The sequence below is a fragment of the Chrysochloris asiatica genome, unplaced genomic scaffold (genome assembly GCF_000296735.1).
Source record: "Chrysochloris asiatica unplaced genomic scaffold, ChrAsi1.0 scaffold00025, whole genome shotgun sequence".
Taxonomy (NCBI): domain Eukaryota; kingdom Metazoa; phylum Chordata; class Mammalia; order Afrosoricida; family Chrysochloridae; genus Chrysochloris; species Chrysochloris asiatica.
The window spans coordinates 7715051-7733372 of record NW_006408543.1 but is presented as its reverse complement, the minus strand read 5'-3'; the positions used below and the strand labels follow the sequence as shown (position 1 = coordinate 7733372).

Below are 18322 nucleotides of genomic sequence, written 5' to 3'. Positions count from 1 at the left end.
GTCTCATTCTCTGATGTCACCTCTCCACCCCCACCCCCCATTAAATTCAGTGTTTGTTTCCACAGCCCTGGGACTGTACTTTCTAGGGTGGCTTGGTTTTGAGGTGCCTGGGAGAGGTGATGGCTGGCTCGTCTCCCAGGCCCGGATGATTTGGATGCTGGTCCCCAGCTTTCCAGCCCTGGGACACCCGCCTGCCTCCCCTGCGATGACATCGGGAATTGGTCCTCAAGGACCCTGAGGAATGGATGGGTGGGTGAATGGAGGGGGCTTGGTTTGAAGCTGGAGTCCACCTCCCCAGCAGGTCACAGAACAGGTGCTAGAGGTCCGGTGGATGGGCAGATGGGCAGACAGGTGGGAGTTGAGGGGATCCCTGACTCCGAGGGAGCAGCTTGCAGAGTCCTCGACTATGGTCTGTCCTGACTGCAGAGGGAAGAGCAGCCTAGCCGAGATGGGGGCCCGAGCTGAGCGCTGCTGGTGGAGGGCAGCACTGTGCCAGGCACCTGTGACCCAGATAGAATGGGCAGCTGCATGGAGCCCAGCTCATCCTGAGCCAGAGTGCAGCCTGCTAGGACTTTGATCTCGAACACTCCTTGTACACACAGGTGGCCAGGGCACCCCACCCTTGCATCGGGCAGGCCCTAGCACAGCCCGGAGGAGTGTGACTCAGGGTACCTGAAACCAGAGCTCCTTCCGCTTGTCGGGCCCAGGAGGTGGGCTGGATACATGGCCGTGGGGGTCCCCCATTGGGGACACACTATGGGGTTCGGGGAGACACACTGTATGGTGGCAGTAATGGGGAGGGGACCCAGGGTGGTGGGTGGTCGTGCCTGTGGAAGCCCTGGTCCCTGCACAGGGACACACATGGTGGGCTTCTGACATGGCTAGGAGGGGGGCAGACCTATTCCAGTTGGCCCACACACGCCCTACACTTGAAGTCCCACTGTCTGGGGCTTCCCTTGGGTCTGAGGCCCAGTCCCGGAACACGGGTACTGGAGCTGCCCCTTTCCCACCTGGTCAGCTCCGCTGTGTGGTTCTGGATGCCAAGAGAAGGGTGTGTCAGCCAGGTGCCGTCAGGAGTCGGCGCAAGGGCAGGACCGAGGCGCAGGGTGGACAGTGATCAGTTTATTACCCATGTGAACACAGACACCGCGCCACGGACGACCCACCGACAGCCACACGGCGAGGACAGGGCGTCTACTAGGCAAACCCATCTAATGAGGCGTGTGGTCTGGGGGCTTCCTCTCTAAACAGATTGTACACTTAAATACGCAAATAGAAAATATAAAAGAGATGGGGGAGCTGCATCTTCTGTCTGGTAGAATCTAAAAATCCAGGAACCGAACCGTTTGCTCCTTTTGAGTATTTATCACAGGTGAAGACTTGAGACGCAGCACGTCCGCTCAACATGTGCCCTCTCCTTGGCGGCCAGCGGCAGGACCCCCGTGTTATGTGGTGCTGATCCCACTCAGCTCTTGCCTGATGGCTGGGGAACAGGACGGGGGTGTGGGGAAGGCTCAGAGCAGGGCGATAGCACCCTGATCTGCTAACCAGGCCCGGGACCAGCCAGGACGGGTGGAAGGAGGGGCTCCGAGGTCTCAGCAGGATCGAGACCAAAGCTGTGATCTGCTCTCCCATCCTGCTCCCCGCATCAGCTCAAGCCTTGCTCAGGGCTACCTGTTTCTGCCCTGAGACCTCTGCAGGCCCAGTTTTCTCATGGAGGGCCCTGGGAGGTGTGAGCACTGGGGTGTACCTCTGGGCTCCAGCTTTGTTCCCCGTCTTCACATATTCACTCCTTATCTCTGGCCAGGGATTGCCAGGTCTAGGACCCCCAGAATGGTCAGCCCTCTCTTGCCCAGTTCACTGGGCTGCCTCTGGGCATCAGGCCCGCAGGGCAATGGGAGCTGCTCTCTACTTCCTGGGCTGAACGGGTCCTGCCCAGCCCTTCCCTGTCCTCTGGCTCTAGAACCAAGTGGTCCCATCAAGGCCGGGGGACTGGACGGGTGGACATGATTCAGTGACCAGGCCCCTGGCCATGCTCTGAGCAACTGTCCTCAGAGTCACAAATTGGTGATAGCAGGTGGCCAAGCCGGAACTGGGCTTGCAGGCATTCATCCTTCCTTTCCAGTGCTGTCCATAGCAGGAGCCCTGGACTCACCAAAAGGTTGGTGGTTCAAACCCACCAGCCATTCCACGGAAAAAAAGATAAAGGAAGCTGTGTGCTCCCATAGAGATGGCAGCCGTGGAAACCCCCACCCCCACCCTCCGGTGTGGCTGGACTTGCTGCAGAGTACAACTGACTGCAGGAGGGGGGCTGGGTCTGGAAGTGTGGGGAATGGGAAGGCATCGGACCCATGGGTAGGTGTGCTTTCTCAGGTGGGTCACGTAACCTTCTGAGCCCTGTTTCCTTGATTGAGGGCCCCCCGCAGCACTGGTCTCCCCTCAGAAAACCCTGGCGTGGACTGGCCAGCTCTGCAGCCCGGGGCGGGGCCCACTTACCCTCAATGATCTCCTCCTTTACTCTGTGCAGCTCTCGGACCACCTCCTCCAGGATCTCCTGGGGGGGGGGGCAGGGATGGGGCAGTGACAGGGGGTCCAGCCTCCTGCAGAGCCATAGCTGGGGGCACGGGAGACGGGTCCTGCTACCCCACTTCAGGGCATCGTAGGAAGGCCCAGAGCTAACAGCACTATGGCCTGGCGGGTGTGACAAGAGCACAGGGCACCCCTTCCCCACTGCCAGCTCTGCCTGGCCCCTTCATAGCTCACCTGCTTCATCCTGTCAAAATCTAAGGCATCCAGGGCCACATCATTCACGCTCCCAGCTGGCTTCATCCTGTGGGGGGTGGGGGGGTGGGGCAGGCGGTGAAGTGGTTGGCAGGGCCTGGTGGCGCCCACCCTGCTGGGCGTGCTGATAGACTCCACATTGCCAGTCCCTCTCAGTGACTCCAGGGGGTTTCCATCGAGACAGTGACCATATTTCCCAGCCCAAGAATCAGGACTTGGGTGCTCCGACTCAGAGTTCACACAGGTAGGGCAACCTGGGCCGACAAGTAGACCTGGGAGCCCAACACTCCGACACTGCTAGGGGCTTCCACTTCCACGAGGCCTACGTTCCTCGTCTCGCCCCTGCCTGCAGGACCCTTACTAAAAAGCTCTTTTGGGTCTCCTGGCATTGTCCACCGTCTTCACGGTGACAAGGACGCAGTTAGAACCTGTGGTCTTGGGAGTGAGCGTGGCTGGTGTCCAGCACAAAGAAAGCGGGATGGAAGACGTGCCATGCACGCACAGTTCTGGACAAGTCCTGAGTCACTTGGCCCCAGTGAGTAACCAGGTCCAGCTGGGCTCGGGGGCCCTCCACGTCCACCTGTGGGCTCTAGTCCCTAGTTCAACATCTTACCTTCTCTGGGCCTCAGTTTCCCTACCTGAATACTCGAGGACAACAATGCTTGACTCAGAGCTCAGAGGGGTTCGAGCAAAGGGTCTACTGCCATTTGTTCATGCCCACGGTGCCCCAGCAAGTCCTCCCCAACCCTCTGGCAGCCATGAGCTCCTGGGGCTGTAACATCAGAGCCTCCACAGGGCCTTCCTTCAGCCGGGAGAACTGTCCTAACATATCATGGCCCCGCCCCCGGGAGCTGTTTCACCCCATCACTGCAGACCCCCATTGCCCCACTCCTGTGGAGGCCAGTCTCCAGAGCACTCCCAGAAGCAACTGCCTGTGGTACATGAGGCCTTCTGCCCAGAGAAGCAGCTCCTTGTGGGCAGGGATTGGTTAGCATGGAGCCTAGCTGCCCAAGGCCTTCCTGTGTCCCTTCACCAGAGTGTGCAGGCCTCACCCAACCAAGGCCCGTTCAAGACCACGATCAGACGTCACCTCTGTGACAAGAGCCCCTTCACTTCCCTGGGTTCAGGTTCTAGGGGTCTGCACAGTCAGGCTACACCTGGCTCCTGTCCCATGTGGCTGTCTCAGATTTCCGTTCCAAATACTCTACCCTCTTGTCACACTTTTGGTTTGGGCAATGTGACAGGAGAGTAGAGTCTGTAGAGGCAGACGGGCTCTGCGTGTTGCCGAGGAGCTGGGGCGCTGTTCTGACAGTGGGCACCCAGCCTCGGGAGCAGACACACCTGGTTCACAGGAGACACACAGGTCGGGCAAGAGCTCCGCAGTTCCCAATGCCAGCAATCCGAGTCCAGGTCTGAGCTCCGTGCGGGACTCTCTTCCCTGGCCCCTGGACACGTCTCCTCCCCAGCCCCAGCCCCCCGCCTGTGAGCCCAGTCTCTCCAGCGTTCCCCGGGTCTGAGAGAAGCGCAGTGTTAAGTGACAAGACAGGAGACGGGGTGTGTTAGTCACGGGGACACATGGGCACAGGGCTGTCGGTACCTAGAGTGAGGCTGTGACTGGAGGGGGCTCTTTGCCAAAGACGGGGTTCTAGGCAATGGAACGAAGCAGATGTGAGTAGGAGCCGTGCATGCCCGCCCACCGGATGCCCGGCCTTCTGGGCTGGCTCACCTGGACAGTACGGAAGACACTGGCTTTTCCACCGAACTGCTCCTCTCCCAGGGCTTCCGGCCAGCCTCTGTCAGGGTGAAGGGTCAGAGCTGGCAGGACACCCGTCAGGCAGGTGGGACCCTGAGTATTCTCTGCTCTGGGACTCCCCCCCCCCACCCCCCGGCCCAGTTGTCATCTGGCTGTGGGCCTCCCCATGCTGGACCTCTCGCTGGTTCAGAGGACCCCAATGATGGCTGGGGAGGACGCTCTCTGGCACTCTGTGTCTCCATCTCTTTTGGGGAGCTTTGTGTTGCTGTGTGTCTGTTGTTGATGACCACTCTGCCCCCCCTCCCCCCGTGGTCTTCTGCCCTTTTCTCATCGGGGCCTGAGGGCTGGCTTGCTGGCTGTGGGAACCGACTGGACAACAACCAGTCAGTTTCACTGCACGTCAGGAGATTTTCTGAAGTGAATGGAATTTGCTGACTTGCAGGGTGGGCAGAGACCCCAGGTTGGGCCTGAGACTCCAGTGTTTTAAGGGCTGTGGGATTCTCATACCCGCTCTGGGGTCTCCAAGCTCCAGGGCACCATGCTGACCCCGTCTTGATGGGGATGGGGCAGACACATTCAAGCCCTCAGTTACAGCACACGGCTGGCCTGCCTCCCCCTCAGCACTGGCCAGATGGACCCAAGGCCCATGTTTTTTGAGTGACTGAGCTCAACTGCTCCTTCCCACCGTGAGCCAGCTCTCTCTCCTCAGCACACAGACCCATCACAGGCTGACTGGGAGAAATCTGAGCAGCTCTGGGAGTGTAGTGGTTACAAATTGGGCTGCTAACCTGAGGGTCAGCAGTTGGAAACTACCAGCTGTTACGTGGGAGAAAGTTGAGGCTTTCTGCTCCCATAAAGATTTACAGCCTTGGAAACCCTGTTCAGGGTCGCTATGGGTCGGAACCGACTCCACGGCACACAACAACAACAACAACAACAAAGGGTTGTTCTCGATGGAGTCAGCCAGGTTGGCAAGCTTTGGCTTTTCTGAGGTGGCAGGAATTCCGGTACTGGAATGTTGAGAGGACTGGTCCCAGTCTTCCTTAGTTCTCCATGTTCAACATGTGCCGTCAGATAAGTGCTGCCTGGTGTGAGCCTGCTGCCCCGGTATGTAACGGGGGAGGGGGGACAATGCTATGACAATGTGACAAAGTGGCCACCTTGGTGGAAGACATGACCCAGTTCTCGATAGTCCTTCTTGGTGCTCCTGCCCAGCCTCCCCCCGAGATGCGTGTGGTGATCCCAGCTGGAGCCAGGGGCTCCTCAAGGGGGATGGTTCTTCAGGTGCATGTCCTCCAAGGGTCCTCCCTGGCCGCGTGGTCTCAGGAGGGCACCCCTTACCTGAGGCGTTAGGAGGCTGGCTGGCGGCTCGGGTCCCTGGTGATGGGGAGGTACTGGGATCTTCCTGGAAGAGAAAAGAAGACTCTTCAATTAGTCAGCTCAGGAAGGCTGCTGGCCTAAGGGGGCAGCCTTTGGACTAGTTTGTTCATACGGCCCTGCCTGTCCACGTTTTCTAGGAGGACGTGTGCTGTCTTGATCAGAAACAATGGACACTGTTGAGAAATGAAGGTCCCACAGTCCTCGAGGGCAAGTCCCTGGAGTCCTTCCATGCTCGGTGCACACAATGCCCCTGCAGGTCAGGGCTTCTCCCTCAGGTGGTCCACTTCTCTGTCCCTCAGCTTCATGGTGGCTAGCTGTGGAGGGGCCTCTCAGATCAATCCTGCTCTTTAGAGGCCAGTGGAGTGGGAGGGGGCCCCGATGAGGACAGGAGATGGCAGTTACGATGACAGAGAAGAGGGAGGAGGAAGAAGGTGGTGGGATGAAGAGAGTCCGCTGGGGTCCTGTCTGAGCTGAGGGCAGAGCCCAGGTACACAGCACCTAAACCTTGTGGTCACCTGTTGCTCCCAGGATGGAGGCCCGGGCCATCCAAAGTTATGCTGGGCTAGCTGGAGGGTTCTGGGTGAGAAGGATGTAGGGCCCACCCTCCCAGGTCTTGATGTGACAGGAGGGGTGCTGGGTCCTGCGGGGCGGGGCAGTGTATGGCACGGGGTTCGTGGGGCTGAAAGTCAGTCTGGGAGTAGGGTCAGGCTGGCATGGGCCCTGAGCACCTGCCACCATGTGCAGCTGAGGTGAGCTGAGGTGGTCTCAGGAGAAGTGGGAAGGCCCGGAGGAGCTGTGGGGTCTTCAAGAAACCATCTGGAAGTGAAGACACCACAGCTGACAGTCCCTTGTGCCTGGCCTGGCCCGGCCCGGCCCGGCCCTGGGTGATGCCTGCTTTGCACCCTGTAAAGGTGCTTTCTGGCAGGTCCGGACCCCAGCTGAGCCCTGAGGGCGGGGCAGGAGCAGCTCCAGGGGAGATAAAGGGTCAGTGCTGCAGGGGTCCCCACTCAGCAGCCCAGCTGTGAAGCCAGCGTGGGGGGTGAGGGGGTGGAGGGGGTTGCTTACTGTTTGGTTTTCATCTTCCTTTTTATCAGCCGGCTTGTCTGTTTGGGAGGCTGCTTTTCTCCTGGACGCAGAAAGGGAAGATGGACAGTCAGCACTTGAAGGATTCAGACTGAACGTGAACGCCCACTGGTACCCAGAGCACCCCTTGGTGTGGGTACTACTGTGGCCTGTTTCAGGGCAGGAAGGCAGCTTGTCCGGGCATCCCACCTGCCAGTGGCTATACGGCCAGGCCTGTGAACCCACACTGAGCGTTCAGGTCCCCAGTCCCCAGAGCATCCAGGTTCAAGGGCCACTCTACCCTCAGAAGGCCAGTGGGTGGCCTGGTCGCTGGGACATAGGTCTGTCTGTCCCCAGCTCTGGAGGACACACAGTGCAAGCCTAGGGACAGAATCCTTCCTCCAGTACCGCCCCACTCTGAAGTACGACCTAGAGCCCGGACATGCGCAGGAGAGAGCAGGCTCTGAACAGCCGGGCAGGTTCCTCCCTACACCCTCAGTAGAGCCCACAGGAAGCGCAGCCGGAACGCTCCTTAGCGTGAGCACGCGGAGGCTGCAGCTTACTCTGCACCATTGTCAGGAGGGACCATGTGAGGTGTCCTTGGAGAAGGACATCATGCTTGGTAAAGTGGAGGGTTAGAGAAAAAGAGGACCCTCCCCCAATGAGACGGCTTAACACAGCGGCTTCAAAACTGGGCTCAAACCTAACTGTGGGCTGGTGCGGGGCTGGGCAGTGTTTGGGTCTATTGCAGATCCTGTCACCATGATCTGGAATTAACTCAATGGCCCTTATTAGCAAAAGCAACACACGTTTCTTTCTCCCTCAGTTTGGCCAACTCCCAAACCTGTAGGAATAGACCCTTCAGCTTCCCCAAAGGCAAGTCTCCATTGGTGTTAGGTTTTGCGGAGATGCTGCCCGTCACTCATAAAGAGATGGGTCCCATGTGCAGCCCCCTTCACCTCACCAAGGGCTCCCTTCCTCAGCCTTGCCAAGTCAGGAAATGCTTACTGACCGAGCTGCTCATCCCAACAGGGTTGAGATCAGCCTCCACATCAACTTCTTCCTCACAACACCGAAGGGCGCCTGGTCAAGTCTAACTCTGCCTTTTATTTCAAACCCGTCTCCTTTCTACTGCTCAGACTTCCAATGCTGCAGGGCCAGCTGCCAGCGGCTCTACCTGCATGGCCGTTGTCTCCTGACTGGCCGCCTCATGACCACTTCTTCCAGCCCAATCCAGTCCCTCCCCTGCAGCCAGTTCATCTTTGAAACCTGTGAGACAGACCGCGTGGAGTCTCCCAGGAAATAGGAACCTCCCTGGCTGGTGGAGAGCCCCATCCAGCAGTTCCCAACACTGTGTGGTAATCACGGTCACCCGGCTGTCCTGCTCCTGGCAGCAGTGCCCCCTCCTTCCTCACAGAGAAAGCAGCTGCTCTCGTCTGTCCCAGGCAGAGCTGGGACTGTTAACCCCCGGCTCTGGACTGGTGGATACGCTAGGATTTGCTTTCCTACAAATTTCCTGTTCTGAGATGGCTCTCGTAGGGCCCTCGCTTGTTCTGTCTCCCCGGGCCCAGCGCATGGAGCTCCGTCTTTAGAAGTCACCCAGGACTCCCCTGAGGCCCTGATGCTGTGGGCTGGCAGGTGCGGGGCTAACCCTCCCTGCTCCCACTGTGGGGTCCCCTGACCTGTGCTCAGAGGCCTCAGGGTGGACTGAAGGGGCTGAAGGAGAAGAGGTGACACCCAGTTGGGGTACAGGGCCTCTGAGTAGGTAGGGCGTGGGGCCAGGGGAAAGGCGCTCTCTTACCAGGCCACATGGGAAGACAGAGAGCCAGCTCTGCACCCCAGTGGAGAAAGGTGGTTTCAATGAGCCACCTGGTCAGGTTTGGTGGGACAACAAAGCCACACCCTGCCCTCCCTGTGGGGGCAGAGATGGCAGAGCTCCCTGGGACAAGGGTGGGGCTCTCTCTTCAGATGCTTGTCCTGTGGTGTCTCTCACGCTATGGGTCATTCTTTCTGGGCACAGACCTTCCTCTTTGCTCTCTGAACTGCCCAACTCAGTGGTCTCCACATTGACGTCTGATCCAGACAGCGCTGCTCCATGGCTGATGTTTCTTACAGTGAGAATACTTCTCAAACCAGGTGGGCAGACTGGCCCCGTGAGGACGGTCTCTGCTAGCTGGGCCTAGGGGGCTCGAGGGTGGGGGAACAACCCACCTCTTGGCCAGCAGCTTGTTCATTTCTTCCATAAGGCCGCCCCCTCCACCCCCACTGCTCGCCCGGTTGGGGTCCGTCTTTGAGGTTCCGCTGGGACTGGAGCCTCCAGACGCATCTTCTGGCTAAAGGAGAAGGATGTGCCCGTTTAGACTCGGGCGTCGGGGGAGGGAGGAGCACTGATATGGGGAAGACGGGTCCGTGTGCGCAAGTGTGGGCATGCCGGTGTTAAGTGTGCAGCTGTGTATAGTTGTGCACACATGTGTACATGCATGTGTGCATGAGTGGGTACACGTATGAGTGTGTACACCCATGTCTCCACATGTCTGAGTGTACACCTGTGTGCGCACACATTTGAGTGCACGCCTGCGATTATGCATTCCGACCTCTGACGGGGAGAAGCCTGCCCCTCATACCCATGCCTGCCTGGCCTTGGCATCTTACCCGCTGGACTCTGCGCAGTTTGGCCCCGGCCAGGGCAGCGGCCAGTCCAGACACGGAGCTGTCGTCATGGCTGGCCCCCTGTGCTCCTCCTGCAGGCAGTGGGGGCGGGGGTGGGGGGGTGGTCCCCGTGGGAGGGGGTGGGACAGGTGGCGGGGGGGGGGGTGGAGGCCCACTGCTGGAGAGGGCTGCGCTGGCTGCTGACGATGGGTGCCCAGGAGGGAGGATGGGCCCTGGAAGAGACAGTGGGCGGGCGTATTAGCTCAGCTGTGTGCGCGGCCCCCTTGGTCAGGGGGACAAGAAGCAGTCCTCCCACAAGGCTGACCCTGGCATGAGCAAGGCAGACACCACTCAACTGATGACAGTCACAGGTGACAAGTGCCACCTGGCCTGTCAAGAGCTGACAGGAAGGCCTCGGAGGATGTGGATGGCGCTGTGGGAGCTGGGTGAGTGAGGCAGTGAGGTGACGGGGAAGGGCTTGGGGAGGACCGTGCGTGCACAGAGCGCTGAGCTGTGTTCCCAGGACAGGGCACCTGTAACCAGCTGGAGTTTGGTTTTCTCATGCGTTAAACAGGATTAGCGTCACGTGCTCATTTCATGGGTGAGTGAGAGGATTAAGTGAGACAAGGGCCGTGACAGTATCCTGTCCGTTATAATATAAAACTCAGAACCTACGTATTTGTTCCCAGAAAACCCTCGTCCCTCAAGGGCTACGTTCCACTCTCAGGGTGGAAACCCAAGCTGAGCTCCTCTGTGGGCTGTTAGCACCTACACTTGGCTGGGCCACAATGTGCCCCAAGCAACAGGAGTGTCCATCTGTCTCCTTTACTGGCCACTGAGTCCCTGGGGGCAGGATGGTGTCTGTCTTATCACATGTCCCCAGTCCCGTGCCTGACACAAGGGAAGGTGCTCAGGAAGGAGCAAGGGGAGGCCCAGTCAGGGGTGGGCAGGGGTCACGAGCGAATCCCCTAGACCTCTGCTCTGTCCCTCCCCTTACTTGGTCGGAAGGGACTGTCACACCGTCCTGATGGGCTGTCTGCTGGGCAGAGGTGGGGCTCTCACCTGAGGCGGAGACCCTCCTCTCTAGGGATTCTTGACGTTGCTGCTGCTGCTGCTCCATCACTTGTCTGTAAAAGATCAGCGGAGCAGGTCCGGTTTCTGAGGAGCCCGAGAACAACGCAGCTCTGTTCCCAGCCCGAGCCGCAGAGTCAGGTTTCAGCACTGCCCTGGAGCCTGAGCCTAGAGGGGCCCTTTCTGCCCAACCATGGTTCTGACTGCCAGTGTTGTTGGACCCCTTCACCAAGGAGGAGGAGACGGGACATGGCCAGCCCTAGGTGCCCAACACTAAGCGCCAACACGATCTCCGTTCTCGGTGTACACCTGGACAGGGAGGCGCTCAGAGGCCACTGTGACAATCAGCTGGCCAGTTTAATTCCACTCACTGACATGGCCAAGCTTTCCCCAGCCCGTCAGGCGCCTGTTCACACTGCAGCCGGCCAGGTTCTCTGAGACAGTCACGGGCACCGCTGTTGTAGGAGAAATGGCCACCTGGCTGCACATCCTCACTCCAGCTCTAGGGACCCTGAGCAGACACCTCCGTCTAGAGGGTCACATAGCACGTTTAGCACACAGCACCTGTGCCTCAGTGGGCACCACCGGCCCTGTTCTCACAGCAAAGTGGCTTCACCTACAAATAGGAGAATGTCCTCAGCATCTGGGGGCTGGGAACCAGGAGCAAGGGACTGGAGGAGCTGCTTGGACCAAGGACAGCCTGCAGTGATGGCCCCACGGTGGGGAAGGTGGTGGGAGCATGGGGCTGGAGCTCAGTAAGGGTTCCATGGAGTCAGGGAAGAGGGGGGTCCAACAGGCATGACAAGACCACGAGGGTGGCTAGCTTTCCAGTCCTACATGTCATCAGCACGCCGTCTGCTTCTGAGGGGTCTGTAGATCATGCTAACCCAGCGGCTGCCTTTGTTTCTTCACTTAGCAGCAGAACACCCACAGCAAAGTGGTGTGCCAAGAGGCGGCTCCTCGCCCACTGTGTGACCCGGAGTACAGTTGGGTGGGGCTGAGGGTCCCTCTCGCCGTCAACAACCTGACCACAAGGGGTCACTCAGTCTGTGATCAGATCCACCCTCAGCAGCCAGCTCCCTGGGGACTTGGGGGCTGTGGACCAAAGTAATAGTGTGGCTGCTGGCCCGGGCTTTGTTTCAAGCACCTGTCGGCTGGTGGGCACCTGGCAGTGGGGAAGGCCCCCTTAGACCTGATGAAGAGAGGTCAAGCCCAACTTGAGGTCAGTCCCGGGCCCACCTCCAACAAGGGCCATGTCCATTCTGAGCCTCCACTGACTCACTTGATAACCAGTGATAGTTGCCAGTCCCCGAGTTCAAACCCAGCAGTCCCTCTGAGGGAGAAAGAGGCGGCTACTACTCCAGTCAAAATTAGTCTCAGGAAGTCCGAGGGGTGGGTCGACTCTGCCCTCTAGGGTCGCTGGTTTGGGGTTTTTGATTTGAGTGTTGGGGTGAGGGTTAAAATGAAACAGAGCATGTTAAAGGCTTTGTCAGCTATTAGCTCTGCCTTCCTGCAGGTCAGCACAAGTGAGGAGGAGTAGGGATGGGTCCCCAAACCACCAGGGAGCATGTCTCCATCCATTTACCTCGTTTCCTTGAGCTGGGCAACAAGGCTTAACACCAGTTGGTTTTTTTTTTTAATGGCTTTACCAGGCTCCATCCACAACCCTGGAGCTTTCTAGAACAGGGCTCAGAGCCTAGAAGGGAGATGGCAGGCCCATTTCGTGCCTTGACCTCTACTTCCTGGTGATGTGACCTGGGGGATGGGGCATCACAGACCCTTCTGGACCTCAGTCCTAGAAACATGTCCCCCAGGTGCCCCGCCCTCTCTGCCAGGGCAGCTGCAGGTCAGAGTGCCCACAGGACATTTATCTGTGCCAGTCCTCAGCTAGGAGGTCAGTGGGGTGTGCCAACAGGCCCAGGCTCCCAGGAGAGAAGAGGCAGCGTGGCTGGTGCCAGGGCCAGCAGAGAGGCCTTGGGCACATGACTGATGTATGTGGGGCCTGCAGGCTGGCCACAGGGAGTCGGTCATTCCTGGTCCTGACTTCTGACAGGATCGGCAGAGAGCTGGCCACCCTGCCCTTGTCTGGGTCTCTGATGGCCCGGACGGACCCATGCACACCTGCTGGGGGAGGCGGGGTCGTTACCTTCTTTGGATGTCCATCTCATCTGGGGAGGGGCCATTCTGTACCTGTCGCTGGGCGGAGGGGCCTGTGGACAGAGAAGCACGGTGGTCAGTGGAGGGATGGCCCCTGTGACCATGCCTGTCAGTGGGCCTGCCACCCATGCAGCCCTCCCCAATAGCTCTCTTTCTCTGTGAACCAATAAACATGGTCACATTTCACGGGCTTAAAATCCATCCCTGTTAGCTCCTCCCCCCATCCTCTACCTGCTCACCTCACTGTTCCCTCAAGCCCTGAAAATCTGGTTTCGGCCCACACCACGCCCCTTGACCTTGTCTAGCACCCTGGCCAAAGGGCTCGGGTCAGTCCCCTCCCTAGGACCCGAGGCCCCATGAGGCCGGTGTGGCTGGTGCTGGAAGATCTGAGTCTGCCAGCCTGGCCTGGCCTGGGTCACACCAAGTCCCCACCCTTCCGCCAGCCACCCAACACAGGCACCTTTGGCCCAGCAGTCGGAATTTTAGGCCCCACAGAGCAAGGAGAGAGAACTCCTACGGGCACGAGGCCTTCCCCTCCTGTTAACTGATGGATGTTGAGGAACCATCATGTTATGAAGTGTGCTCCCTGCTCTAGGGAAGGGAGCTGAGGCCCAGCGGCAGCTGCTACACTGGCAGTAAGAGGTGGCTGACGAAGTCTCTGGCCCTTAGGATGGTGGGCAGCACACCGAATGGAGTGAGTCTCCACAGGCAAGCAGGCTCCCAGAATTCTGAAGAGTCATGCACACCTATCCATCCGTCTGTCCATCTGGGCCTGTGGTGTGGAGGGGCCTGGAGTCACAGTCCAGGAGAGAGGGACAGCTCCTCCCCCAGAGCCTGGGCTGCCCAGTCCACTTGCTGCTGCCCCACGGGGCAATCCTCCACCCTCTGCCCCTTCAGTTCCCACAGATCACCCAGGGAGCTTGGGGCTGGGTGCAGGACGTGCTGTGCCCAGAGATGGACCCTCTGCCCTGCTCTGAGCCCCAAACACATACACTATTGTCATCTGGATCCTCCTCTACCACCTCTGGCATCCTGGTGTGGCACTGTGGGCTAATGGCTAATGAGCTGGACCGCAAAGTCAGTTTGAATCACAAGATCGGCGGTTCAAGCTCACCAGCTGCTCCTCAGAAACCCTATACAGGGATGCTATGGGTCTGAACCGACTCGACGGCACTTCACAACAACTGCCACCTTTACCTGCCAGAGTCACTTCCTCCACGACACCTCTCCTACGCCCTCACCCCCTCCCGCAATCCGGGGGGCTTCTGGGAAGGCGAACACTGGAGCCTTGTTTTCCTCATAAGCCTCAGGGCTTGCAGAGGGGCCTCGGCAGAGCTGGTCACACTCCCCACACTCCGGGCTCAGGAGGGCCAGCACCAGGGGAAGAACATGGGCTGGGGAGGTGGCCAGGTGAAAGCAGCCCACAAGGCAGGCCTCAGTCACTGGCTTAGCAGGGACCCCTGGCTGATCTGTAGACACCAAACGTCAGACCACATGCCGGGGCCCATGCATGACTGCATCACCCTGCCTTGTCTCCAGGGCGCCCCCCCTGGACCTCGGGCTGGCTACTCCCCAGCCCATCGCTGACTCGTGTATACCTGCAAACTCGATTGGTCTTTTAGTCAGCCCAATCTGACTGGCCTGGGCTGTTAGAAAGGCACCCCGCTTTCTACTTTATGGGGCGCTTTCTTCTCCACAGGGAGCCCTGGTGCTGCAGTGATTAAGTGCTCGGCTACTAAGTGAAAGGTCAGAGGTTCAAACCCACCAGTCAGCCACTGTATGGGAGAAAGATGAAGCGGTGGGAAACCCTAGCGCCTTTAAGTCAGAACTGACTTGACATTGGTGGGCTTGTTCTCCGTAGTCTAGTGGCAGCATGGGCCTGAGAGGAGCAGGTGAAGCCTGGGGAGTCTGGGAGCTGCTCTTGCCAAGAGGCAGGGTCAGGCCCAGTCAGTGGGGGCTCCGACAACATACACCTCCCCCTTTCTTGCTCATCTCAAACTTGCTCAAGTCGAAATCGAGTCTCTTCACACGGCTGTAACTGCTGCAACACAACAGGCAGAACGTCTGTCCAGTCCATCAGCCGAGGACTGGACAGGGTGACCACGGGCTCTCACGGCCGAGATTTGGACACAGATCACCAGCTGGGGCTGAGGGGCAGTTCAGGGATAGGCTGAGGTGAGCGGATCCCCGGTACTGTTCAGCACCCTTCCACAGGCTTCTATGTCTGACTTAGGATCTGACCAAGGCCCCTTCCCTCCAGAAAGTGGTCCCTGGCTCACAGGAGGAGGGTGGCCAGGCTGCAAGGTGGGCTAGAAGGAGAACCTGGCCCCCTGGCTGATGTGTTGCGAGATGGACAAGGACCAGGGGGCTCTGGGGAGGAGAGCACCTCCTCCCGCCCTCAGCTCACTAAGACACATCAGCACATAGTCAGTCAGGGAACAGGCTGGCAGGCCCCGACTTCCCAGCATGCACATGGAGGCCTGAGCTCCATGAATGGGACTAGATCAGGTGAGACACCCTTACCGAGCACAGAGCGCAAGCCCGACAGGCAGTGTGGGGATGGGAAAGAAGAGAGCAGACTGAGCGCCCCTGTGCTCTGCATCAGGCTGGCTGTCACTGGCCTGACATCCGACACTGGGCTCATTTTCCCCATGCGCTCTTCTAGGAACCAGAAGTCAGCAGAGATTGGAAAGCCAGCTTACAGTCACATGGCAGGTGGGGGCTGCAGGGTCAAGGCCAGCTCAGAGAGCTCCCTCAGCACTGAGGAGGACTGCCCATTCTATAGGAGCAGATTGCAGGGTCTCTCCCCTGCAGTGTGGCTAGTGGGTTTGAACCGCTGACCTTCTGGTTAGCAGCTGAGCACTGAATGGGGGCGCCACCAAGGCTCCTTGGCAGGTAAGCACCAGGTTTAAACCTGGACTCGAGATCGCTGAAATGAAGGCCCTCCTCAGGAGCAAAGAGCTGGTGAGAGGAAGGGGTAGCGGAAATGGGGTGGGGGAGGTACACCCACAGGGGTGTGGGAAAGTGACATCTGCACATGTGGGATCCCCTGGATGCGAGGCTCTGGGAGTTGTGCAGTGGTTTAGGCACCACCGTAGCTCTTGGAGAGCCCAGCCCAGGCCAGCTCGTCCAGCCCAGCTGTGGCCCTTCCTGCCTACTGCCCTCTTTCCCTGCCCCACAGGGAGCCTGGGCGTTCCTAGTGCCTTGGGGAATCCTTCCCTGACTGGGCCTGGGTTTCTACTAGGTGAGAAGGATGTCCCTTTGTCCCTACAAAGAAGGAAATCGAGCAAGATAGTAAATGTCTCTGGATGGTGGTAAATTCCCTAATTACCCACAAGTAGCAAGCACTCTGCCTGTAATTAGCACATTTGGGGCAAGTTCCCTGGGAAACAGCTCTGGCTGGGTCAGCGAGTCCCCAGCCTGAGTCCCCAGCCTCCCGCACTGCCTCCTCCTGCCCACCATTAACATTGATGAGGCCAGATGCTGCTTCCCAGACAGTCACCATGGGACGGTCCCCTCAGGGCCCCTCCAGAAGATGGAACCTGAGCACTCCGCAGTGCTAGCCACAAAGAATCCAGCACCTGTTCAGTGATGCCTGATGGGGTATCTGGCCAGCAGATGACAGACACCTGGTGCACACTGGGCAGAGTCCCCGCCCCTCCGCCACTTCTCTGCTGGCTACTTTTTCCAGTGGACCCCTTCCTTCTGGAATGACAGAGTGACACTAAGACTGGGGGGCTTCTCCAGCCCGCCCCCTCCTCCGTTCACAGCGCCTTTTCTTCTTGCCCCAGAGGCACGGGGCCAAATTGAAGGATATCTCTGAGATATGCATTCACTCTTTTTATAGTCACCTTGCCAAGGGCATGCTGGAATAGTGACAGAGCTGGGACATGGTCTCCCAGACTGGAGGTCTGCTCACCACAACCCCTTCCTCCCTCCGCCTTCAGAAACTGCACCTCTCGATCATGGATGGCCCTGACAGCCACCCTCCCCATTTTAACAGTTGCTTCATGGAGCCTGTGGGAGTTTCTGGGGCTTTTCCTGTCCGGCCCCCAGTGGTGGATGGGGAGACAGTTCTGCTTTGCTGCCTTAATCAGATCATTTGACCATCCTGGAGTAGCACTCGAGTTATGATAAGCACTGGACTGCTAATCGCATTAGCTGCTTCTTGGAAACTCTACACAGGTTGCTATGAGTTAGAACCAACTCGACGGTACTTAACAACACAGTCAACTCCAGGATGACCCAGTGGTGGAAGCCAGCCAGGACTAAAAGACCTGCAGACTTATTTGTAGGCGAGGAGACAGAGTCAAAGGAAGAGGTGGAAGAGGTGGGGATGCCAGGCCACGCAGTGAGAAGCATCCAGCAGCCCTTGCAGTTACATGGCCCCGGGGGTCCGAGCGACCCTTCTGCCCCACTGACAGAGCAGCCAGAACTTAACAGCCCCCTTGGAGGCACTCCCACTGCGGAGACCACCGAGGTCATGTGTAAGCCAGTGGTCAAGCTTTCAGGCCAGGACACCCCGTCCCAATACGCTCATTTCAAGACACACACATCGTGAAAACAATCACCGCGCTAAGTCGGCCCCATCTCTACTGCTATGAATCCGCCCAGTTTCCAAGGCTTGGCCTCCTCGCCTGTTGTACAGAGGGGAAGCAGGCTCAGAAAGGGCAGCGTGCCCCAGACCACATGCAGCAGGCGGAAATGATGCAGCTAAGGACTAGAGCCCGGTGTCCGGTGCATCGTCCACGTTGTACCTTCTACCACAATGCTTCTGCAAGGCCTCACAGCTGGGCAGCGGTGGGGAAGCGCACACCCACCAACGTCTCCCCCTCCCCCCCATGAAGCCGCCAGGAGGGGAGAGGTGGGCAGCTCCGTCACCTACAGTTCACTCTGCAGAGCAGGGTGCAGTCACAGTGGCAGAAGCAGGAACAGTGGAAGGTCCACTCCCTGCTGACCATGACGGACCCGGCTCCCTCGCACATCCTGACCACTTACCCCTTCCCTTGGCCGCTGGCTTATGCAGCAGGAAACTGATATGGCACCTGGCCGTCGAATGGGCCGTCCCACTTCAATCTTTCATGAAGGTCCCAGCAGGCCTATCAGGACCCTCCTGTCTACCTGATTCCAGCAGGTGCCAGGGAGCTGGGAGGAGTCTCTGGACCCCTGTGGAGACCCCACCCGCAAGTCTCAGTGTCACCAGGTGTCATGGTAGGTGTCAAGGCAGGAGGGACCAGAAGGCTACAAATTCCCCTGGGCTGGACTCTCCAGCCGCATCTGTCTGGGCCCCCTGCTCCCACCCTAGGAACTCAGCACAGCCCTGCCTCGCCCCATGGGTGCATGTTACCCGCCACCCCCAGTCTCCCTGCTCCCCAGTGTGTCCTGTCTTCCGGAGTTGGCCTCTGCCTGACTTGTCTACACTCCTGGTCTGGGACACTCCGCACCTGATCCCTCATCTATACCTCCTAG

At 58.8% G+C, this 18322-nt stretch overlaps 1 protein-coding gene across 1 annotated transcript in view; it reads right to left on the bottom strand.

The window, feature by feature from the left end:
• Positions 1–1445: 1445 nt before the first annotated feature.
• Positions 1446–18322, bottom strand: part of EVL (Enah/Vasp-like) — a 110067-nt gene continuing 93190 nt past the window's right edge. Inside the window, exons 4-14 of the mRNA XM_006839522.1 lie at positions 12843–12906; positions 10688–10752; positions 9629–9858; positions 9188–9309; positions 6980–7040; positions 5876–5939; positions 4508–4574; positions 4379–4426; positions 2764–2830; positions 2497–2554; positions 1446–1483 (exon numbers count right to left, since the gene is read on the bottom strand). Coding sequence (XP_006839585.1) covers positions 1446–1483; positions 2497–2554; positions 2764–2830; positions 4379–4426; positions 4508–4574; positions 5876–5939; positions 6980–7040; positions 9188–9309; positions 9629–9858; positions 10688–10752; positions 12843–12906 — 884 coding nt within the window. The remainder of the gene's footprint in view (positions 1484–2496; positions 2555–2763; positions 2831–4378; positions 4427–4507; positions 4575–5875; positions 5940–6979; positions 7041–9187; positions 9310–9628; positions 9859–10687; positions 10753–12842; positions 12907–18322) is intronic.